The sequence below is a fragment of the Quercus suber genome, unplaced genomic scaffold (assembly GCF_002906115.3).
Source record: "Quercus suber isolate HL8 unplaced genomic scaffold, Cork oak 2.0 scaffold_238, whole genome shotgun sequence".
Classification (NCBI taxonomy): Eukaryota; Viridiplantae; Streptophyta; class Magnoliopsida; order Fagales; family Fagaceae; genus Quercus; species Quercus suber.
Genome location: NW_027069695.1, coordinates 883,251 through 908,788, shown reverse-complemented (window position 1 = coordinate 908,788; position 25,538 = coordinate 883,251). Strand labels below are relative to the sequence as shown.

At 38.7% G+C, this 25,538-nt stretch overlaps 1 protein-coding gene across 4 annotated transcripts; it reads right to left on the bottom strand.

Annotated features, from left to right (window-relative positions):
• Positions 1-10,171: 10,171 nt before the first annotated feature.
• LOC112034159 (uncharacterized) lies at positions 10,172-17,010 on the bottom strand. Of its 4 annotated transcripts, none has more exons than XM_024066949.2 (6): positions 16,835-17,010; positions 15,063-15,167; positions 14,074-14,216; positions 13,239-13,436; positions 11,080-11,139; positions 10,172-10,564 (listed from the first exon to the last, which is right to left on the bottom strand). In XM_024066949.2, exons 2-6 carry the CDS (start codon positions 15,160-15,162, stop codon positions 10,412-10,414), a joined length of 654 nt encoding a protein of 217 aa, XP_023922717.1. In that variant the 5' UTR covers positions 15,163-15,167; positions 16,835-17,010; the 3' UTR covers positions 10,172-10,411. The 4 variants fall into 4 exon arrangements, with proteins under 4 accessions (XP_023922717.1, XP_023922716.1, XP_023922719.1 ...); XM_024066948.2 differs by having other exon boundaries at positions 15,063-15,170; positions 16,840-17,010; XM_024066951.2 differs by lacking the exon at positions 16,835-17,010 and adding an exon at positions 16,717-16,805.
• Between the last annotated feature and the right edge of the window lie 8,528 nt (positions 17,011-25,538).

Here is a 25,538-nt window from a genome sequence, read left to right as displayed (position 1 = left end):
AAAAAAAAAAAAAAATAGAGAGTGGTTTGAAACCCCAACTGAACTAATCAATCAATGACCCAAAACCTCAACCCACAACCCACACAATGTCGCTCAACGCTGAATCCATAACCTACACAACCGCTGTCGAATCTACCATTAAAAAAAAGAAAAAAACCACTGTGATAGAGATCAACTTGGCTTGATGCTCTAGCCTAGGTTTCGTTGGAGAGGAAGGCAGAGACATTGAGTAGAGCGAGAGAGAGAGCAGAGAAATGGTTGGAGGCTCAGAGCAAGAATGAGAGATAGGAAAGAAAGACGGAAATGAGAAAGACCAAAAAAAAAAAAAAAAGAAGAAGAAGAAGAAAAGAGAGCGGGCTCCACCTAAATTAAAAAAAAAAAAAAAAAGGGATAATTACACATAACCCACCTGTGGTTTGGGCGAAAATCACGTTGCCTATCTGTGATTTGAAAAATGTCACTTAACCCACCTGAGGTATGTTCCGTTTGTTTTCCGTAACCCACCTCTGTTAAAATTAGGGGTAAATAGGTATTCTTGCACAAATTTTATGTCTTTCTCCTCCCAAAACAAAAAATAATACAAAATATAATAAAATCAAGATCAAAAAGTGGTATTTTTCTGTCTCTCTATTCACACAAATTTTAAACCTGAAGAACATACCAAAAAAATTTTATTCACACGTTCACACTACTCTAATTTTTTTTCCTTATTTTTTTCTTCCTTTTCTTTCTTTCATTTCATCCCAGCTGTCTCTCTCCTCACATTTTCTTCTCCATCTTCCCTCTGAGTTTCTCTCTTTTCCTCCATCGCCGATCTTCACAAGCCCATCCACCATAAACCCAACTCGCCTCCCCAACTCCAGTCCAGCCCTTCTGCCGACCTAGCTCGCCTCCCCAGCTCCGATCCAGCCCTTCTGCCGACCCAACTCGCCAATCTTTGTAGCCCATTCCACCGACCTAGCTCACCGATCTTCCTCCACTCCTTACCGGCCTAACTCCCCTACCCAAACGTATTCCTCCACTCGCCGCCGACCCTCACTCTCTCTTTAGTTCCTCACTCTCGCCAACCCAAGCCGTGGGCTTCGCCATGTTCAATGTGGGTTTCGAGTTTAATGGTTTGTGGGTTTGATGGCGGTGGATTTTGGCTGTGGTAGTGGGTTTGTGGCAATGGATTTTGGTTTGTTTTGTGGTGGATTGTGGGTCAATGGTGGTGTGGCTAGATTTTTTTCTGGGTTTCATGGATTTCGCCGCCATACCTCTCCCTCTTTGGGTGGATCGTGGTCGTGGTTTAATGAGTTTTGTTTTTTATTTATTTATTTATTTTTATGTGTGGATTGTGGTTGTGGTCTGGGTTGCTAGATTTTGTTTTTGATTTTTTTTTCTGGTTAATGGGTTTGGTAGTGGAACGGGGTTGGGTATGTTCTTCATGTTCAAAATTAGAGAGAGACAAATATCACTTTTTGATCTTGTTTTTCTTGCATTTTTGTGTTATTTTTTGTTTTGGGAGGAGAGAGACATAAAATTTGTGCAAGAGTACCTATTTACCCCTAATTTTAACAGAGGTGGGTTACGGAAAACAAACGGAACATACCTCAGGTGGGTTAAATGACACTTTTCAAACCACGGGTAGGCAACGTGATTTTCGCCTAAACCACAGGTGGGTTATGTGTAATTATCCCAAAAAAATATATAAGTTTTACAATTTGTGAACGGTTCAGTCTCAAATTTGAGATTGCATTGTTCATCAATGCCTAATATTATGGCATTTAAAACACTTGGGGGCTGTTTGGTTTTTTTTTTCATCACTCATCACTCCTCACTCGATTTTTATCACTCATTACTCATCACTTAAAATACCCCAACTCCCTACACCCCACCCGTTTGGACACTGTTTTTAGTTCACATTACTCAAATATTTCAACCTTTTTGTGGGACCCATACCTGATCACCAAGTCAGACCCTTCTTCTGTGGGACCCACTCTTCTTAAAACCACCAAACACAAAGCCAAAAATAAACTGGAAACAACGCCACCCAAAAAAAAAAAAAAAACTCTCTTCCTTTTCTTCTTCTTCTTCTTCTCTCTTAAACTCTCTCTCTCTCTCTCTCTCTCTCTCTCTCTCTCTCTCCGTTTGGCTCGTGATCCAATATAGCCACAACAGCAGTAACAACAACATCCACAGCCACAACAGCGAAAAGGAGAAAGGCGAAAAAGAGCGACGTCATTGATGAAAAAGAAAGAACGATCAGACGCTGTACATTGCTCCCACATCAGCACAGCAGATCGAGGCCCACCGATCTAATGCCGGAGACGGTGACTTTGCCACCGTCTTCGCTGTAGATGAAGCTCCCTTCCCTTCCCCCTTTGCCTTGTTTCTTGATTTTTTTTAATGGGTCTGAGATGAGAAAGGTGAAAAGGAAGGAAAAAAAAAAAAAAAAAAACTGAGATGAGAAAGGCGAAAAGGAAGAAAAAAGAAAGAAAAGAAAGAACGAACTGAAGAATAGAGAAAGAAGAAAGAAAAAAAGAAAAGAAAAAAAAAGAAAAAAGAGAAGAGTGAGTCAAAAAAAAGAAAAGAAAAAAAAAAAAAAAAGAGTGAGTCAAAAGTTGCGGCTGGTGGGTCTCTCTTTGTGTGTTTAATTATGAAAATGTCATTGGAAACCAAGTTTTGAAAACTGAAAATACCTAAAATGTGTTTTCAGTTTCCATAACTCATCACTCAAAAATCAGAGAATTGAGTGATGGAAACAAAAACAGGAAACACAACCAAACAAGCTTTCTTGGAGTGGAACCCACATATTTTGAGTTATGAGTGATGGAAACTGAGTTATGAGTTATGGAAACAGCAAATCCAAACACCCCCTTGATGACAGTAGTTTTTTAGTCGGGATGGAGCTAGGACTTGGAGTTAGGGGGGGTGGTTTTATTGTTAATTGCATGTGGTGGCTTCGGCTTTTGACTCTACTGCTTAGCTGACAAAGGTTTTCTTTTATTATTATTTTTTATGTGTTTATAGAGCGTGTCTTTTGTTGGTAAGAACAAAATTATTTTGTTTAAAGGGCTAAGTTGTTTGTTTTTGATAAAATTGGTTGATTAGTCTCAAATTTTTTTTTTTTAAGCTTTGCGATCGCCTATCGGTAATTTTTTTTTATTGGGCTAATATTTTGGGCTTGTAAATATATATATATATATATAGATTAGAATCTATAAATTTTTTTAAGGACTTTAAAATGAGGAAAATACTAGATCTACAATTTTTTTTTTACAAATTGTTGTTATGATTAGTGGTTATTAGTAAGTAAAAAAATGATTTAAGTGGTGGACTCAAATGCAAACCAGTAAGAATTTACTATCTCAATAGTCTGTAAAAATGTTGTAAAAAAGTTTGTAACTGTAACATTTCTCTTATAATGATTAATAAGAGGGACAAAATGTAATTTTATTGAATGAAGTTGCTAATATTAGTAACTAAATATATAGTTATATAATTATATTATTTTAAAAAAATAAAATCAGGGGGGGCCATTGCTCCCCTTGTCCATGAATGGCTCCGTCCATGTTTTTTAGTGTTAGGTGTGTCAAATGCCAAATATTTGGCATTTGACACAACTGATGGGAATACTCTTGTCCTGCAACACTGCGAAAATCAATTTAATCATGGACCAGGTTTAATCAAAAGGTTGGTCGAGGTTTTCCCACGACTGTTTGATGAAAAAAGTAAAGCAACGCATGACCATTTGTTAACGGCTTGTGTTTGTGTCACGTCCTGTGCACTGATTGTAACAAGCTAATCTGTATGAAAAAGCATAAGATATTTTCACTAGCTCCACCAAAATTATAACCACATGAAATCTGTGACATGTATTGTTCTTTTTCAAAAGGACCAACGTTAACATAAAGGTAATGCAACTTGTAAGAGAAATTTCAAGTAGAAGCTTCGTTGTGATTTTGACTTTGTTCTCATGCTAATTTCTGGACCCTCTTCATAATTTGCATGTGGATTCACTGTTTCACTCATCACTAGTAATTGAATACGTCAAGAAGCTATAGTATGAGTGCACAATTGCGAACGTGAAGATTGTGCTGCCAGATTTAATTTACTGTGCATGTGTGTTCAATTACGCGGAATTGAATCATTGAACTATTGAACACGTTAAGAATTAAGATATAGATTTCAAGAATTGATATTGATCAAGATTATGGGAATAATAATGTCTGCACTCAGCTAATCCATTGACTTGTGTTTAAGGTAAAACAATTAATATACTAATAGTAATGGAGCAAAACTTAGTTACGGTATTACATGTGTAACACATTAGGTTCTTTAATTAAATTCAAACATGTAATTGCATTGGATTTGATTGTCATGTAAATGACATTATTTGTGTATAATTTGTCAATTTAATTATATATTTGAATTTAAAAAAGAACCTAATGTATTGTACTTAAGAAATATTGTACAATGTATGGGCTGATTGAATTCATGTATTAGCAATGAAAAGATTATTGTGAATGGTGCCAAAAACAATAAAATGTCACATCTGACAATTATTAATCAATAGACAGCATCTGCTATTAATGGAAAATCACTTCTAATACAACATAGTGGGGCAGGTACATTTTTTTAATTAATTTCTATGATCCCAAAAAGAAGTTAATTTCTTAAAACTGTTCTCACTATTTTCACATAGTTCTCCATAGAATTACATGCCTTCAAAAGCAACTCAATGATCTCTAGCTGAAATGAAATCAATATATGATGTTAGTTGTCTATTCAGCAGTAAGCTTCATGGTATATCAGTGCTTTTTTTTTTTTTTTTTGTGCGCGCGTGTGTGTGTGTTTTGGGCTGTTGATATCCTTGAACATTGTAAGATATATCTCTCCATTGATCCAAACAACGATGGAAGAAATTTTACAAAAAAAATCATACAAAAACTACATCATTTTTTTTACAATAAAAGTTATGACTTTACTTAAGCTTCTAGCCGGTTCAAAAAAAAAAAAGTTTGTAGAAATATCACAATCACATGACACAAATTCCAACTGTAAACACATTAACACACCTTATTCAATAACCAAAAATTATTGAATAAGGTGTGTTAATTGTTTTTGTATTTTTTTTTTCCCTCTTTTTCTTGGCAATTTTTTTTTCGTACTTAATTAGATTTATCTTATTTTATTTTTCAAACGTATTCAACCAGAGTTGAACTTATCATTTCAGCCACCATCAAGTATTTTGGGGTTAAGGCACCATTCGATTCAAAGACTATTATTAGTTAGGTCATACTCACTTATCATGATATTGTCATGGTATGTGACATGGAAGAAGTGAATATGTTACAAGTTAACAACAATATCTTGAAAGACCGAGTACCATTTATATTGATGTATATTTTATGTCATTGCTTGAATCAATAAGAGAAAAATGGAGGTTTTTCCAAAGCCCAAGCACCAAGGCAGGAGCACCAAATTCAAGAAAGTCGTTTAAACAAGGAAACGTCTCTCGGTATGAGCAATGCTTTCATATGTGTCTTTTAAACAAAGAAACATCTCTTCTATATTGGATGATATACAAGACAGACATGTGTTCATTTTATGACATAAAATATTTTCATATCTTATCTAATTAATAAGAACACTGGAGGCAAGGCAAGTCAATCCTCCTGCGATACGCCAAGAACTCTACATAAGTTTGGACTCCAATTAGACAAATGCATAAGGCAGACTCCAATTAGATAGATGCATGTATGAGAGAATAGTCATAATCAGTTAATAATTGTTTCCCCTATTCTTTGACTTTTTTATTGAAACTGTATTGTCTACATTGAAGTTGAGGAAGTAGAAGTGGCAAACAACTAACAATTAAAGATGTCATTGAAAATTAGATGAATGTCAAATGTGATCATATTGCTACCCTTCTTAGGACTCGTACGTTGACGCCACTATTTTCAACCTTTTTATACGTAAAGAAATTGGGGTCTATTACACATGTTTTGTTGATATATTTTGAATGTTACGTGTGAACAATATTTTTTTTTGAGAGTCGTGAACAATATTTAAAGGCACACCAATTATTAAGATCAACATTAATTTGAAGGCACTAATTATTACGAAAAATATTATAATCCATCAATTATTATGAAGAATATTTTAGGACACCGATATATGTTATAAGCAAAAAATATTATTAATAAATAAACATTCATCATTGATTGAGTTATTTTTGGATTCAAGTATGAAGATTAAACATTTATAAAATAAAATTAAGTCATTATTATCATTTTTTATGCCAAATAATTCTAAACTGTAAGCACTTCTACAATATTCTTTTGTCATTTTTCTCACTTCTAAAAAGTAAAAGCACTTTCTCAGGTTAGTTGCCAAACATGTATAACAACTTCAAAACATAATTTAGTTACTAAAAAAGCTTTAAAAAAAAATTTCAATAACAACCCACCTCACAGCTTCCCTAGTTTTCTAGCGAAACATATTAACAAATACATCTATGTACTCAGATGACAAGCATGCTATAATGATTAAGTAAAAATTCAACTCAAACAATATTCGTGCTTTTTACAAATTTGTCAAAACCAGATATTATCCTCTGTTAATTATGCATACTATATATTTCCATACTAGGAAAAGAAAATCAAGGAGGAATGAATGGGTAGTGCTTTTTACAAGTTCAAGTTTCTGTATCTCATACTTTTGCACTAAAAAAAACAGGGGAATAGAGTTTAAGTTGAAGGCATCAATTATTAAGATCAAGATTAATTTGAAGGTACTAATTATTATGAAAAATATTTCAATCCATCAATAATCTTGATAAATTATTAGAAAGACATCAATTATCATGAAGAATATCTTAGGACACCGATATTTGTTAGAAGCAAAAAAATATTATTAATAAATAAATAAATATTCATCATTTTTTTTTTTATACAAGATAGAATTTCTACTCTAGCCTAATTTAAGTGTATATGTGTGTGAAGCTCCTTTCTAGAGACTTGAATCTCGGCCCATGATCCCAACACTTCACAAGCATTTATACTTGTGGAGTAACCACCACACCAAGGGTGCCGGTGGTAATTGATTGAGTTGTTTTTTTGGATTCAAGTATGAAGATTACACATTTATAAAATAAAAAATAAGCGATTATTATCAATTTTGATGCCAAATAATTCTAAACTATAAGCACTTCTATAATATTCTTTTGTCATTTTCTCACTTCTAAAAATACCTTTTCAGATTAGTTACCAAACATGTTTAACAACTTCAAAACTTAATTAGTTACTAAAAAGTTCAAACACTTTTTCAATAACAACCCTCCTCTCAAAATCTCTGCTAATCAAAACTCTACTGCCCATATCTCCCCTAGTTTTCTAGTGAAAACATATTAACAAATTCATTTATGTACTCGGATGACAAGCATGCTAGAATGATTATTTGTAAAAAATTCAACTCAAACAATCGTGCTTTTTACAAATTTGTCAAAACCAGATATTATAGTCTTTTAATTATGCATTCTATATATTTCCATACAAGGAAAAGAAAATCGAGGAGGAATAAATGGGTAGTGCTTTTTAGTTTTTACAAGTAAAATGTTTCTGTATTCCCATTTTTTTTCCCTCATACTTTTTCAACAAGCAAATAGTGCAAAGTAGTGGAACTTCTTTTTTGATGCAAAGTAGAGGAACTTTTTATTCTGCAAACACTACGAAAATCAATTTAATCATGGACCAGGTTTAAACAAATGGTTGGTCAAGGTTTTCCCACAACTGTTTGATGAAAAGGGTAAAGCAATGCATGGCCATTTGTTAACACATGTTGTGTCTGTGTCGCGTCCAGTGCACTGATCGCAATAAGCTAAATCCATATGAAAAAACATAAGTTATTTTCACCAGCTCCGCCAAAATTATAACCACGTGAAATCTGTGACATATATTGTTCTTTTCAAAGGACTAACATAAAGGTAATGCAACTTGTAAGAGAAATTTCAAGTAGAAGCCATTCAGTACGTAATGTAACTTGGCTTCTTTGTGATTGTGACTTTGTTCATACTTCTAGACCCTCTTCACAATTTGCAAGTGGATTCACTCGTCACTCGTAATTGAATGCGTCAAGAAGCTACAGTACGAGTGCACAATTGCCACAATATATATATATTATGAACGTGAAGATTGTGCTGCCAGATTTAATTTACTGTACGTTTGTGTGCTACATATGTGTGTTCAATTATGCGTAATTCAATCATTGAAGTATTGAACACGTTAAGAATTAAGATATAGATTTCAAGTTGATATTGATCAAGATTATGGGAATAAATAATGTCGGCACTCAGCTAATCCATTGACTTGTGTTTAGGGTAAAACAATTAATATACTAATAGTAATGGAGCAAAACTTAGTTACGGTATTACAGGTGTAACACATTAGGTTTCTTAATTAAATTCAAACATGTAATTACATTGGATTTGATTGTCATGTAGATGATATTGTTTGTGTTTAATTTGTCAATGCAATTATATATTTGAATTTAATAAAGAACTTAACGTAGTGTACTTAAGGAATATTTTGCAATGTATGGGCTAATTGAATTCATATATTAGCTAAGAAAAGATTAAAAGATTTCACAAATATCATCAAAATTGAATAATAAATAATAAACATAAAAGCACAAATTACTTTTAGTTATATGATGAAACGTATTGTGTAAAATCAATTCTTAAAATCATGATAGATTGTTAAAATAATTTCAAATAAATTCTGATTTGTTATGAATTATTTTAACTTTTAGTAATATATAGAATTTTTATTGAAATAGTAATTTTAACTTCTTAGAAATTTGATTATAGAGTTTAACCTAGGATAAGATTAGCTTAATAATTTTAATGAAGGAGAAAAAAGATTGATGTGAACTTGTGCAATTTTGCATTCTCTTTCTTAGGGTCTATTTGAAAACTGCTTATTTTGCTGAAACTAAAAACTTAGTACTAAAATTACAGTGAATAAAGGTAAAAGTTAGTTGATAAGTACAGTAAGACCCATGAATAGTATCAAATAGTACAGTGGGACCCATAAATAATAGCAAAACTAAGCTAAATAGTGAAATAATTTATAATTTTAATTGCAATCCAAACGCACGCTTAAAGTAAATTCGCAACTAAAGTATTTGAAAATAGAACATATTAATGTGAATGAGTCCACAAAAGATATTGAGATTGCAATTTGAGTATGCAAAAATTCAAGTCTTTAAAAGGTAATGTAGTGTGCACATGTTTATGTGCATCCTAATAAATAGTGATGGTAATAAGTTGACTTTTCTCAAAATTAATATTCTTTTGCAACTAATAAATCTGAGAATAGAACATATTGACGTGAATGAATCCATAAAGAGATATTGAGACTACAATTTGCATATGCAAAGATTCAAGCCATTAAAAAGTAATGTAATGCATACGTGTTTACGCACATCCTAAATAGGGATGGCAGTGAGTTGACTTTTCCTAAAGTAAATGAATCAACAAAGAGATATTGAGACTGTAAGTTGCATATGCAAAGATTAAATCCTTTGAAAAATAATGTACCACGCATATGTTAGCATGCATCCTAAATAGGGATGACAATGCGTTCACTTTAGCGGGTTTCCCTACCAAACTCGACCCCCCCTAATACTAGTAGTATAGTTTTGAAATTTTTAAATGGGCCTGAGTTCACATTTTTAAAACTGTTCAGGGTTAGGAAAATGAGTTTGTTTTTATATTAAATTACTAAAATGCCTCTATCATTAATTTTTAATACACAAAAAATTAGGGTTTCTATGATAAAGTGTTCTCCCTCTCTCTCTCTCTCTCTCTCAAGATATTGTGTAATTTAGTAGAAAAGTGCTTACTAACGTTTAAATCTCGTTAAAAACAGTATTTTCAATGTTTAACTTTAGATCATCCACCTGTTTGACCCTACTCATGGAAAGATGAACAAAATGGTTTAAGCCTTGCAAATATAAATAGGTCGAGTTTGGGATGGAACTGCTAAAATTTAAAAGGGTTCGATGAGAATTTGATAGGTAAAATATTTAAAAAGTTTGGGTTTGACAAAAGCTTTACTATAGCCATTTCTAATCCAATAACGGCATTTACAGCAACGTGTAGTGCTTTTAGAAATAGGAACCAAGAAACCAAAACCAAGACTATGATGTTTATTATTGTTCAGTTGCAGTAAGGAACAGTACTCCTAGAAACTATGATATAGACATTGCAAGAATGAAATCATCTTCATTCAAGCATTTGAATTTTTGAGCACATATTGTACATGAAAAACACCATTTGTCCTTTGTATTATTATACACACACATCTCAAGTATAAATAGCAAGTCTCTACTGCATTTTCATTCTACCAGATTTGTTATGCCATAATTAAGAATCAGACAACATGGCTGCTTTTAGTTCCTTGCTCGTTTCTATAGACGAATTGCAGGCATGAAGTGTGACACATATGTCTGTCGATTCCAGAAATTTCTCAGCATTGGCTAGGATCAGAGGTCCATATTCAAAAACCATCTTCTTGCACTGCCAAAGAATATAAAAATTAGAAAACAAAATATGGTTTAATGGAATACTAAGTTAAACTTTCCTCTGATCATAAATATCAACTTTCAGAACATGTTTCAATTAAATACTAGAAACTAGGCAGAAGCCTGCTTATACTCTTGGTAGTATTTTTCTTTTTCCACTTACTGACCTTTAAAAGGCCAACAGATAGCATGCTTGTGGAAAATTCATCATAAAGTTGCCTATTTGGTTCTCATGTTTTTTGAAAAATGAGAACCATTATTAAGACCCTCCACAGAGATTAAAAGGCCATCAGAAACAAAATAATCATGCATCAAATTTATGCACATCAAGTCATCAACTAGGTCATGTGATCGTGGAGATTTTATTGTGAACGTTGCCAAAAACAATAAAATGTCACATCTGACAATTATTAATCAATAGACGGCATCTGCTATTAATGGAATCTCACTTCTGATACAACATAGTGGGGCAGGTACATTTTTAAATTAACTTCTTAAAACTGTTCTTACCTTTTTCACATAGTTCTCCATAGAATTACATGCCTTCAAAAGCAACTCAATGATCTCTAGCTGAAATGAAAGCAATATAAGATATTAGTTGTCTATTCAGCAGTAAGCTTCATGGTATGTCAATGCTTGTGTGTTTTGGGCCTGGAGATATCCTTGAACATTGTAAGATATATCTCTCCATTGGTCCAAACAACGATGGAATAGCAGTAAAATTTTACAAAAAGAGCATACAAAAACTACATAATTTTTTTGACAATAAAAGTCATGACTTTACATAAGCTTCTAGCAGGTTCAACTAAAAAAAAAAAAAAAAAAACATAAGTTTGTAGAAATATCACAATCAAATAAACCAAATGCCAACAACTGTAAACACATTAAAATTATAATATTTTAACACAAGCTGGTATAAATATTGCATCTCCATAACTAATTTAAAATTCTATTGTCAAATTTACAATCCGGATATATATATATATATATTCAGCAGCCCAAAGTTTGTTATATTTGTAATGCACTTTATCACTCCCAAACAAATTTTTATATAGATATTACCACTCCAAAGTCAGCAAACTTTCCGAAACATAAATCATAAATACCAACAGATTTACTACACAAGCAATCAAAAGCTGAGTATGTGATCTTTAAATAATCTGTGTGTAGCTAGTCAGCCTATAAAACATAATCTAACTGAAGTAGTGGCCACTGGTCTAAAAATATATCAATTTCTGGCTGTATGTTTAGTTTCTTCTTCTACTTTTGGATGGCATTGATATTGGTGAAGTTGGCTTACAATTTAAAGAGGGTTTGTGATTGATTAGTTAAAAGCTAAAATAAACAGTAAGCATTGCCAGTTTGGAGTCATTTCTCATTTGGTTGGGCCTTTATCCATAAAACAGCAATCAAACATGGGTGGGAAGATTGATTTACTCATCTAGTAAGTATTAGCATTAGCTTTAATGTCATGTTTGGACATGGAATTTTTTAACAGAATTTACTAAAACACAGAATTTTAAATTTTATGAGAGCTCCTTGTTTAGGTAAAGCATGGGAAGAAATTTCAAAAATCAAGCAGGAACTGTAGATGGGATTTGAGGGCTCAATATTCTGCCAATGAAGGCATTATTTCCAAATTACCCCAACAAGTCACCTAGCAAAGGTAAAACACCTACACCTCTGCTCAACGCCCCCAATTTGGTGTAGCCAACTCAGACTTTCCTTTTGTTCTTCACTTAAAAGAGCCTATGCCCATAAGTGAGATTTTCCAATGTAGTGAAAGGTACTCAAAGGCAGATTAGAGAACATGATTAAGGCTTTGGATGACGAGGAGGCCTGTCTCACTTTTCAGATTTTGATATTTGAGGAAATCATTGATCCTGTGGTACCTAAGAGTTCCAAGAAATATCTACTATAGCTAGAGTTGGTAGTTGTAGTTATGGAGAAATGGGTTTGAGAAAGTCTGTAGAAGCTTCATACTATGCTACCAAGGGGAAAAAAAGGGTTTTCCTTTTTGCTTTTTTAGTGGTTTTGGCACTCTATTTGAGGATACAATAGGATAACTGAGATTTATAAGAAAGTATAGCAATGGGTAGTAGAAATCTTAATATCTGATATAAACTGGATGATAGTTAATAACAGTTTTGCTTTGCCCGTTGATGATCTGTGCTATTGAAGTTCTTTTCTACAGTGCCAGGTGAAGACAAACAACAATGCAAGACATCGCAGTTAAATGTTAATGCAGTTTTAAACTTACCTGTTTAGATAAACTGGATTTCCTTCTTTATACCAAACAACAAAACTAGTACTTACTGAGATTTTAAATTATGGCATTTACAATCCCATCATTTAATAAATTTCATTCAAATATCAATTACTTCTTCCAAACACAACATAAATTAACCTGTTAACTTTCACAACAGACAAGCAGATGACATCCAGAAAAATTGGCATTAACTAAGAGGTAAAGAGCACATTGATTTCTTTCTTTCTTAACAACAACCCCCCGGCGCCCAAAACCCCCTTTTTTTCTTTTCCTTTCCTTTTTGGTTGAAAATGTGAGAATATGAAAAATATGCCACAGGTCAGAAAAGGTAAACATTTGCTTCTACATTGCATAATTTTTTTTTTTTTTTTAATGTTCAGCAAATGATGCAAGTACATACCTGTGTGTCAGGATCTTTCAACTTAATTAATACTTCTGAAACAGCATGGTGGCAAAGCCCACAGCTGTCTTCGTGAAGTTGAGAAGAAATCCTTGCTACTTGTTTACAGAGATCGACCTTTCGGCAAAACACATCAGGTTGTACATTGGAAACCTCTAAGAAGAAGAGAGGAGCATAATAGTCCACCAAAGTGATGCACTGTGGAATACAAAAACAATAAAAAAAGAAAAAGAAAAATTAGATTGAAGCATTTTTCTTTGGGGAGAAAATGAGAGGGGGAGTAGATATCAGGATCAAACAACCTTAAAATTTTAAGATTAAACACAATATTTTACAAGCTTCTATACATTCAAAATTTCATGTCTTCAGAGAGCAGGTTCTTATTCCACTACTATGTTTATCCTATCTTTATTTCTGCAATCAAGTAAACAGTACTTTACAATACTGCTACCAGTACTTGTCTACACTGCATGGTACTTACAATATATACAATCTACAACTATCCAACTGGTGCACATGAAGGCACATTGACCAATCAACCTAACTACATAGGATAGATTCAAAATAAATCAATGAGCATGAGCACTTAATAACCATGGCAACTTGGCAATAAAAAATAATTATTATTATGATGGCTGAGATCGCCATAACCTTTTTTTTTTCCACCTCTTGCCTTTTGGAGTTCACAGAATAGGCTAAAAAAAAATGAAAAGAAAAGAAAGAAAGATGGCTGAGATCACCATAACTTTTTTTCCCCATTCAGGAAAGAGGCTAACTGTTTTGAAACATAATTACAATTCATCTAATATAAAACTCAACTAAAAGATGTGACTACCTCCCGTTTGAAAGAGCCTAGGCTAGTGCAAGCCACATGAAGCATTTCAATAATCTCGGTCTGGGTCTTGTTTTCAGCAAGGTAATCAACTGCCTCGGAAGCAAACTCCTCGCACAATGTGCACAAATTGTCATTCCTGGAAACTGAACCAAAAAAACTACTTGGTCAATGTCATCCATTTTTTAACATTTTCATATCAATAAAGACTATTCCCTTCTGCAATAAGATAAGATTGATGGGAACATTCATGTCAAATGACAAATTACTCTAAATCTTATTTTTAACAGTTTTTTTTTTTTTTGGGAAAAATGCCATAGTTTGATGACCCTAGAAGTATTTACCTTTACATCCCAATTCCCAAAGCATCAAGTTTTACTAATGTCAAAGAACATATATTTAGAACTGTCATTTTTGGGAGATACAATATCTTACTAGGCATTACTCTCCAGACAACCTACACTTCTCTAAAGGAGATTGATACCAAGTTCAACCCAACCTATTATTACCAGTATATCATGCCCTGAAATAAAGCTACTTGTTCTACTTAAACCTTGAAAGCCCTAGAGGTCAAAGGTAAAAGAGTGTAAGAATGTTTTTGTGTGTTTGTGTGTCTGTGTGTGCACGCATATTTTTGGCTAAAAGCAACGTCAAAGTGTTACCAAAGGTATGGTTTACCATTGACAACATATTAGATACTTAGGGTAACAAACGTTATCCAATCAAGTCAACTGACAGGGCTAAGTTGGACTAAAAAGTGTTCTCTTGAACTGGTAGAAAGCAAATTATGGCATGCTGGACTTAAGCTATTTCTGCGGACTTCCAAAAAAGGCCAACCCTTCTTTCAAAACAGGATTATTCAATAGAATACATAAGGCATCAAATTTGCATCTTGAACTGTTACACAATGATAATTATGAACTATGAAGTTAAAAGAAGAAGTAAATGGTCAACAACAAGAACAAAGTTAAAAATTCTGTTGAAATATTTACCTGATATTTTAGAGATCCTTACACTCTCCAGTTGCCTAGCATCAGAAGCCCAGCTAGCACCCAACAATAATACAAATAAGAGCCCAACTCTCATGTTCATGGTGCCTGAAATCACAACCATTCAACAAAAATTGTTATAACCAAATATTGAAAAATAATTGTTAGTGAATCATTTACAAAATACAATATATTATAATTTTCAAGAAGGATTTTACAATTTGTAATAAAATGAGAAACCAGTGATGGATGTTCCTTTTCAGTAGATATTCCTAAGTCCTATGCGAAACACAGCAGAAGTAGGAGCTAAACAGTGAGCTTAAGATGCATACCAAGGGCTGTCATGTTGGACCTACATTTATATTGGAGTGAAGATGTAAATTAGATATTTCAATTAGTAATGAAACCCCTGTACTTCGACATTCTTTTAAGTTTTGGCTCAGCCCACTAGGGTTACAGCTGAAACATTCTACTCACTAGCATTATATTAATTGTCAAATCTCCTTATCATTGGCAACCATTTCAAGGCACCCTGCAATTGTGATTGCGAGCACCTAGCCAACTGCAAAACATTATGTTATCACCAATCCTAGTATGATCGTGTCTACTGATATTGGCTTCTTTTAGCCCTATTGATGATCTTAAATTAGCAAACTAATAAATAGAACTCGACACTGTTCTTCATCAGCTTTTTTCATTATCAACACCAATACACACATATCAACCTGCAGCCACAAGCTCAAATAACTTGTGATTGGGGTAATTTATGCTTAACAAACTCTAAATACTTAAACAGCCATTACGGCGTTAGATCTTTGATTCACGAATAACCCTAAACGAGCTTCTAACTGAACCATCATAAATGTCTAGGCCTGCCAATAACACACAATCGCTAAAAGTGGACAGCAAAAGGTTTTATGCTGCATTTGTTTCAACAGAAAACCCTTTATTTATTTATTTTTTGTGGAAAATGACTCATTTTCCTATGTTTGGTTGTGATCTGTATAATGAACAATAAACCATTTGTATTTAGGAGTTTTTTTTTGTACTGGTTTTCCTGCTCTATCGATCTTATTTTTCGTTGACTACCAAAAAGAAAAAAAAAAATTCTTTTGACTAGCATTTTCGGTTGTACCAGACACCAGAAAATGCAGAAAAAGTTTTTTATTAAAACAAGCTGAGCACTAATCCTGTTATTTGACCCAAAAATACACACATATGGTATATACCTACTAATAGAACCGGATTTCTATCCGTACAACATAGAGCAAATCTGCAAATTGAATAATAATAATACCAGGACATAGATACAAATCAAAAACATAAGAAACATAATATTAATCTAATAAAACTCCATTAATATGTGTTCAAAGCTCAAACTATGTATCTATCAACTTGAAACAGAGAAAAATCAAAAGTCAAAACCTTAATTACCAATCCTAAAAATCATATATAAGCAATACAATATAACCACAAATTTTGACAAAGATAAGAAACAATTATAACAATAAAACCTCTACGATATAAATAAAAGGCACATGTAGAAGAAAAAGCAAAAAGCAGTTTAAAAAAACAAAAACAAATTAACATAAAGAGCAAATACCAAGGTAAAGAAAAGCAAACTAAGAGACGCTTTTGGAAACTGAAAAAACAGAACTTGGGAAACGAAGTTACAAATCTGGGAATCTCGGAACAGAAGTTCTGTTATTTGTTTTTGTGAGCAAACAAAAACAGCAGATTGGGAATCGAAATTATAGGAGGAAAAGATATCTTACCTTTGGATTGGTTTGGAATACAAGGTTGCTCAGAGAGAGAGAGATAGAGAGAGACAGTAAGGGAATTTCAGTTTCCTTAGAGTTGGAATGCTTGCTGGGTTGGGCAATGCGTGGAATGGTCGTTGAGGGAGTTGGGTTGGGAACAATTTTTTTGTGTAGGCATGTATTATGTCAACCAAAAAAACTATAAGACCTCTAGATGAGGTTTTGTTTAGTGTGTGAGAAGCTACATGTTGGAGATTTGTGATATTTGCACACGTGTCACATCAGAAAAAGACCAATTATATGAACAAATGATTCTTTTAGGATAATAAAAGTCAATGTGATTGAATTTGATTGTAAATAAGTTTTGTCCATTCCATCACGACACTCTTAAAAATCTTTTGCCATCTATTTTAAAATGTGAATTTTATCTAAATTATTATTGATGATATAACAAAATATAATAACAGTGCATTATTTATTATTATTATTATTATTATAAACTGTAGGGTCGGTTTTTGTTGTCTAAGCCCAAAAGAGATGGGTTAAAGGCCCAATGAACCCAGAACAATAAATTTGTAGAGAGTGGGTTGAAGGTTTAGGCGCTGACCGGCGTTTACGAAGCATGAACACATTTCTCTTTTATTGAAAAAATACTTAGAACAATTTACAACTGGAGGATGCTCCTCGGCCCAGGAGGTTTCTTCTTTCTTTCCCCCCCCCCACTACATTTTGCTCACAGTTTTTATATATGCCCATCTTCTTCCTCCTGTTGATCATCTATTGGCCTTCCTCCTGACGACCTATCCCATCAAAGGTCATATCCGCGCTCAAGTGGTTCACCCTGATCGATGTCGCCCTGACAAGGGGTTACATCCCCATTAATGCGGCCAGAGGGGTTAGGTGAACGTATTCGATGCCAAGGTGACGGCTCGCCCAGAGCTTGCCCTTCTCCGCACCGAGGTCTCGGACAACTGGGGATAGGGTCATCCTCGGACCCATCGTGCGTCCTCGGCGTGGGCCATCTGGGCCTGGGTTGAAGTGGGCCTCGGCTAATCGTTTTTCTCGCCCCACAATAGCCCCTCAAAATCTTGCTGCACGCATCCTCAGGCGGGGAGAAGGATTTTGACATCCTCGGCCTCACCCCCCCATCCTTCGTCAGTGCTAGGGCCCATTCACCTGCCAAGGGCACGTCGCTGACGCTTCGGAGCACGTAACGTGTCCATCATTAAATTCAGGCGGCTCTGTGCTCCTCACGTCCAATGAGGCGTTACCCATCCAGCGGTGGAGATTCGTCTTGCATTTATAAGCGGGAAAACCCGCATGGTTCCTTGATTTGGGGTATAAATACCCGTACGAACCGCTTCTTCCTGTTCCTCATTTGTAATCGAGAGTATTTGTGCGCCCCTCCCGAGTTCAGCCACACTCTTACTAGCACCTCCAGCACAAAAGCCTGTCCGAAGAGCCCTTTCTCTTTCCTGTAAGTCGCTCTCTCTTTGGCCCCTCTTTCTCTTTACCCTTTTTTCTACTTCGCCTGTTCTTTCTTAGTTCTTTTAGGCATCTACTGGGATGGGTAGGTTTAAGAAATACGTTGATACTGAGGAGGTGATGGAGAAATTCATCACCGACTATAAAATTCCCGGCAATGTGAATCTGAGACATTGTGAGGACGGGGAGTGGCGCATATACAGGCAGGAGGGCAAGGTGGTAATTCCTGTAGTCGCCTTCCTTGAAGGGGGAATGACGATCCCCATGGGGCCGGTGATGAGGGATTACCTCCTGCACTTTCGGTTGGCCCTCACCCAGTGTGGGATAAATGTGTTTAGGATTCTAGGCTGTGTGGACGCCCTGAACGAGAAGATGGGGCTGAGGTTGATCCACCATGACGTGAACTGGTGTTACAATCTTCAGCTTCTTAAGGGTAAGTCGTATTACCTGAAGACGAGAGACGACAGGGTGCGGCTCATTCAGTGCCTCCCCGAGTCCAGTAAGGGGTTCTATGAGGATTTCCTCATTGTGTCAGGGGAGTGGCACGATGGCCTTCACTGCCCAATAACAGAGGGAACACCAGGTGGGGCAGTGGGAGACAAATAGGGTTTCAAGCTCTCGTCTTTTTTCTTTACCCCCTTTCTTTTTTACTAACGTCGTGGTGCTTTCCATTTGCAGACCCGCACGCCTTCCAGCGTCACTTCCATCTGATCAACCGGGAAGATTTGCAAAAGGTGCTGAGGGCGCCGGTGTACATAAACGAGGACGACAACCAGGTTAGGGACGCCCACATAATTTTGGGTTATACACCTACCCAGAAATCATTCCCGGTTCCGAAACACGTCATCCTCGCCGGCGATCCTCGGCTACAGAGGATTACCGTGACCGAGGACGGATTTTCGTTCCCCGAGGAGCCCTAGGACTAGGAAGTTGTCACAATAGCCGTCCCCTCCTCTTCCCAACCGTTCGCTGAGGCAGCCGAGGAAGCTCTAGCGGGGGAAGGGGACGCGTTTGACGTTTTCGCCCAGCCTGATCAGTCCGAGGACACTCCCGGAGACTTGGGTGATCCCAACCTGACCGAAGCAGAACTCCTTGCTTCAGAAGCCACTCCTCGGCCGTCAATGGGTTACAAGAGGAAGCCCACCACCAACTTGCTGGACCTGCTTGAGGGCCAGCCGGGGAAGTCCTAACAGAAAACTCCTACTCCTCCTTCGAAGGCTAGGTCGACTTCCGCTCAGCAGAAGCTCCCTCCTTCTCCTTCTCAAACGCGCTCGCCCTCTAAGACCGTGCCTGCTGGTCCTAAGAAGAAGAAGGATAAGGGTAAAAGGATCATGGAGGATAGGACGGTGTCCTCACAGGAGGAGGACACTACTCTGCGGCCGTCAAAGCAGCTTAAGATAGGCGACCCAAGCCAGGAGAGGCAGGTCGTTGCCACCACCTCCCCCGAGGTCCAGGCCTGGCTCCCAGCCCTAAAGCTCCGTGGGGAGCCTTTGAGGGATAACGCCTCCCTCAGGGATTTCAACGAGGGCGAAGGTACACGCGTAGCAGACGCACTGGAGAGGAGCCTGCTGCTCCCGGCGGACATTGCTGAGCTTAACTCTTTGACGAGCGAGCAGGTCTTCCTCAGCCTTAAGCGATATGTGGGGATGGTAAGGGCTACAACCTCAACTCTTCTCCCACTCTTTTCCTCTTATATGACTCATAGCACATTGGTTATTCTGACAGGCCATCCAAGCTATCTTTAGGTTGGAGGGGGCGGCGAATAACCAGAAGGAGGACCTCAAACGGGAGCGTGCTTGGTGCTACGAGGCCACCCGGACCCTGAAGAATTTCGAGGCTGATCTCGCCAAGGCCCGAGAGGCTTTGACGGCGGTGACCAGGGAGCGGGATAATGCTCTGTCTGGTCTCAAGGGTGCCCAGACTCAGGCCGATGAGCAGACGAGGCGCCTGGGTGAGGTGGAGGTGTAATTGCGGACCGCGAGGGGTCTAATCGCTGATCTGCAAGCTAAGGCTGCAAAGGCCGAGGAGTCCCAGGGGGGCCGAATGGGCCAGAGACCAGGCTCTGCGGGCTAAGGACGAGGCTGACTATGGCAGGGAGATGGCCGAGCGTGCCAAGGAGGAGGCTGAGACCACAGCCTACGCTGATGGGGTGGCTACAGTAGAGGCCGCCTACAAGGCTCAAGTCTCGGGGGTGTGTAGGCGATATTGTTCGCAGGTCTGGGCTGAGGCCCTCAAACAAGCTGGGGTGGAGGTCACGTCCGACCTGTGGAAGGCAGAGAGCGTGTATTACCCCCTCGCTATCCGTGAGGCCGCCCTTGAGGACCCTAAAGTTGGGGAGATTGTTGAGGAGGCGCGGGCAGCTGAACTGGGGGAGCATTCGGGTGAAGAGTTGCCCCCAGAGATAGTGGAGATCCTTTCCGATGATCCAGCCACCACCACTGAGGAAGTAGCTGCTCTCGTCATACCCCCGCAGACCATCCCTTTAGGCCAGGGCTCGGAGGGGTCAGGGGTTGCCCCTGTCCAGCCTGAGCAAGAGGAGTAGACTCCCCGGCGTCTCGGCTCGTCCTGCTTTCACGTTGTCATTTTATTTTGTTATACTTCTCTACTATGTACTGTGGCTCTTGCCATGCAATTTTTACGAACTCATCGTTGTAATGCGAATTTGATTTCCCTTTATTTGAATTGTTTATTTGTGTACACGCTGCCTGCTTTTCCTTTCTTCCTTAGATCTGTATAACTTTAGCTTGAATTGCATGTCGGTCAGTTGCGCCAGTAACGATGATAAGGAGAGAGAATGTATGCATGGGCAGCTCTCTTGCGTCTCAAGGGCCAGGTGGGGCTTGGTCCTTTCCTAACTTGGGATATTTTGTAGTCAGCCTCCCCGTAGGCCTGAGTCCGAGGGCCATGCGATGCCCCTGTTCTGTTCGGCACCATGGTCTAATTGATCGGTTAGTTTCCCCATAGGCCTGAGTCCGAGGACCATGCAGTGCCTTGGATCTATCTAACGCTTTCATTTCTCTGTAAGTATCTAGTTTCCCTATAGGTTTAAGTCCGAGGACCATGCAATACCTTGGTTCTGTCTAGTACCCAGGTATAGAGGAGCGAGTAGTTTCCCCATAGGCTTGAGTCCGAGGACCATGCAGTGCCTTGGTTCTGTCTAACGCTTTCATTTCTCTGTAAGTATCTAGTTTCTCCATAGGTTTGAGTCCGAGGACCATGCAATACCTTGGTTCTGTCTAGTACCCAGGTATAGAGGAGCGAGTAGTTTCCCCATAGGCCTGAGTCCGAGGACCATGCAGTGCCTTGGTTCTGTCTAACACTTTCATTTCTCTGTAAGTATCTAGTTTCCCTATAGGTTTGAGTCTGAGGACCATGCAATACCTTGGTTCTGTCTAGTACCCAGGTATAGAGGAGCGAGTAGTTTCCCCATAGGCCTGAGTCCGAGGACCATGCAGTGCCTTGGTTCTGTCTAACGCTTTCATTTCTCTGTAAGTATCTAGTTTCCCCATAGGTTTGAGTCCGAGGACCATGCAATACCTTGGTTCTGTCTAGTACCCAGGTATAGAGGAGCGAGTAGTTTCCCCATAGGCCTGAGTCCGAGGACCATGCAGTGCCTTGGTTCTGTCTAACGCTTTCATTTCTCTGTAAGTATCTAGTTTCCCCATAGGTTTGAGTCCGAGGACCATGCAATACCTTGGTTCTGTCTAGTACCCAGGTATAGAGGAGCGAGTAGTTTCCCCATAGGCCTGAGTCCGAGGACCATGCAGTGCCTTGGTTCTGTCTAACGCTTTCATTTCTCTGTAAGTATCTAGTTTCCCCATAGGTTTGAGTCCGAGGACCATGCAATACCTTGGTTCTGTCTAGTACCCAGGTATAGAGGAGCGAGTAGTTTCCCCATAGGCCTGAGTCCGAGGACCATGCAGTGCCTTGGTTCTGTCTAACGCTTTCATTTCTCTGTAAGTATCTAGTTTCCCCATAGGTTTGAGTCCGAGGACCATGCAATACCTTGGTTCTGTCTAGTACCCAGGTATAGAGGAGCGAGTAGTTTCCCCATAGGCCTGAGTCCGAGGACCATGCAGTGCCTTGGTTCTGTCTAACGCTTTCATTTCTCTGTAAGTATCTAGTTTCCCCATAGGTTTGAGTCCGAGGACCATGCAATACCTTGGTTCTGTCTAGTACCCAGGTATAGAGGAGCGAGTAGTTTCCCCATAGGCCTGAGTCCGAGGACCATGCAGTGCCTTGGTTCTGTCTAACGCTTTCATTTCTCTGTAAGTATCTAGTTTCCCCATAGGTTTGAGTCCGAGGACCATGCAATACCTTGGTTCTGTCTAGTACCCAGGTATAGAGGAGCGAGTAGTTTCCCCATAGGCCTGAGTCCGAGGACCATGCAGTGCCTTGGTTCTGTCTAACGCTTTCATTTCTCTGTAAGTATCTAGTTTCCCCATAGGTTTGAGTCCGAGGACCATGCAATACCTTGGTTCTGTCTAGTACCCAGGTATAGAGGAGCGAGTAGTTTCCCCATAGGCCTGAGTCCGAGGACCATGCAGTGCCTTGGTTCTGTTTAACGCTTTCATTTCTCTGTAAGTATCTAGTTTCCCCATAAGTTTGAGTCCGAGGACCATGCAATACCTTGGTTCTGTCTAGTACCCAGGTATAGAGGAGCGAGTAGTTTCCCCATAGGCCTGAGTCCGAGGACCATGCAGTGCCTTGGTTCTGTCTAACGCTTTCATTTCTCTGTAAGTATCTAGTTTCCCCATAGATTTGAGTCCGAGGACCATGCAATACCTTGGTTCTGTCTAGTAACCAGGTATAAAGGAGCGAGTAGTTTCCTCATAGGCCTGAGTCCGAGGACCATGCAGTGCCTTGATTCTGTCTAACGCTTTCATTTCTTTGTAAGTATCTAGTTTCCCCATAGGTTTGAGTCCGAGGACCATGCAATACCTTGGTTCTGTCTAGTACCCAGGTATAGAGGAGCGAGTAGTTTCCCCATAGGCCTGAGTCCGAAGACCATGCAGTGCCTTGGTTCTGTCTAACGCTTTCATTTCTCTGTAAGCAGGGGTTTGTCCTCGGACCGCTCTACTGGAGACGATTCTTCCTTGAGTCGGATTTTGATCTTACACGTGGCGTTGATTTCTCCTCCAGCTCGAGCCCCCATTTTCTTCACTTACGAAGCGTCCTTCGGCCGTTCGTGTTCCGGGCTTGACGTTTCGGTGCGCAAGACGTGCCTTCATTAATGTCCTCGTGAATTAGCATGAATCCAACGGTCTACGGTCCCCTTGGAATTTGGTGGCCTCATAATTAGCCCTGTTGGTAACTCTCTTTTCGAATTCTGCGTGGATTAATTCTCACCAACCCTCATCCTCTATATAAGGCTTTCCGGGGGGATGGTTTCTCCATACTCCATGAACCTCCCAACACAAACAGAAAGAACACACCCTTTCAGCTCCCCAAGCCCCTTTAATAACCCTGCCGGAATTGTGACCAGAGTTAGTAGATATAGGGCGGCTTTGGGCGGGTGTGAGGACATCCGTGCCAAGGGCCGTTGTGGCCGTAGCCCCCACTGGGCTTCCGATGCGGCAGAGTCTAGGCGTAACCCTGATGGCGCCATGCGCGGTGGCCCGAAGGGATGTTGTTGAAGAACCTAATGTCTCTCCTCGGAGCGCACCCCCGACGGAGGAGGCGTGCGAACTCATGTCATGGCTGGTGCTCGAGTGTTGCCGTCTCCAACGGCCAATGCTCGTGAGGAGTGGAGAGAATCAAGAGAACATCACGGGGGAAGGCGTCCCGTTGCCCCTGCATCTGCTCCTCGCTTTGTTCAAACTCCGCCGCTCCGAGAAAGGAGTTGTTGGTGGCCTTGAAACAAGTTGGCCCTCCCCCTTCCCTGCTTTTATTGTCAAGTTCTCCTATTCTCTTGATGCCAATAAAAGCACGGGTTGACACTTCCCCCTAGCTAGTTTTAGGACGGGTCCACCTGGGCTTCTGATTGTAGAACTAGCTGGTAGGAATAGTTGTAAAGCACGCCTGCCTGAGCCTCTGATTGTAATCTGTAACTTTTCTTTTTATGAAATAATATCGAGCTCTCTTTCTTTTCTGTTAAATCTTTTGTCTCGAACTTTTATCTTTTTGCGATTTTTTTTTTTTTTTTGCATCACCACTGATCTTCCGTAGAATGGTTATTTAGAACAGTCGCCTGTTGCGCCGGTCGGCGCGCTAATCCTTCCCACAGACTGCGCCAATTGTAGGGTCGGTTTTTGTTGCCTAAGCCCAAAAGAGATGGGTTAAAGGCCCAACGAACCCAGAACAATGAATTTGTAGAGAGTGGGTTGAAGGTTTAGGCGCTGACCGGCGTTTACGAAGCATGAACACATTTCTCTTTTATTGAAAAAATACTTAGAATAATTTACAACTGGGGGATGCTCCTCGGCCCATGGCCGAGGAGGTTTCTTCTTTCTTTCCCCCTCCCCCCACTACATTTTGCTCACAGTTCTTATATATGCCCATCTTCTTCCTTCTGTTGATCATCTATTGGCCTTCCTCCTGACGGCCTATCCCATCAAAGGTCATATCCGCGCTCAAGTGATTCACCCTGATCGATGTCGCCTTGGCAAGGGGTTACATCCCCATTAATGCGGCCAGAGGGGTTAGGTGAACGTATTCGATGCCGAGGTGACGACTCGCCCAGAGCTTGCCCTTCTCCGCACCGAGGTCTCGGACGACCGGGGATAGGGTCATCCTCGGACCCATCGTGCGTCCTCGGCATGGGCCATCTAGGCTTGGGTTGAAGTGGGCCTTGGCTAATCGTTTTTCTGGCCCCACATAAACAATTAGAAAGATGTTAAAGATATTATTATCAATTTTATTACAAAGCTAGCATTCTTCCAATAATTAAAACTAAATTATTAAACAAATAGTAAAAATAAATTATAAAATAAGTAACTAATTTTAATAAAAAAATACTATATTATATTTTAATAATTAATGCACTTTTATTATTGGAAGAATGCTACGAACTTTTGGTTCTCAGGAAAGAATTCACCCCTGATATGGATGCCCTAGGTGATGAGTTTGAGTCAGAGAAAAACAGACTCAAAAGAGAAGCCTATAGAGCCAACCATACCCTTGATCAAAAGAAAGAAGTTCTCAGCTGTTGGCAAACATTCATGAAAGAGATATCCAGCAATGTCCCTTTCTTCGAATACTTTGAGAACCATTTCAAGTGGCACAAGAAGTCTTG

Excerpts from the sequence above, each read along its gene's own strand:
- LOC112034159 (XM_024066949.2), bottom strand. The coding sequence starts at position 15,162 with ATGAACATGAGAGTTGGGCTCTTATTTGTATTATTGTTGGGTGCTAGC. Across the intron at positions 14,217-15,062 it reads AAGGATCTCTAAAATATCAG|TTTCCAGGAATGACAATTTG; the intron begins GTAAATATTTCA and ends TTTTTGGTTCAG. Across the intron at positions 10,565-11,079 it reads TGGAGAACTATGTGAAAAAG|TGCAAGAAGATGGTTTTTGA; the intron begins GTAAGAACAGTT and ends ATTCTTTGGCAG.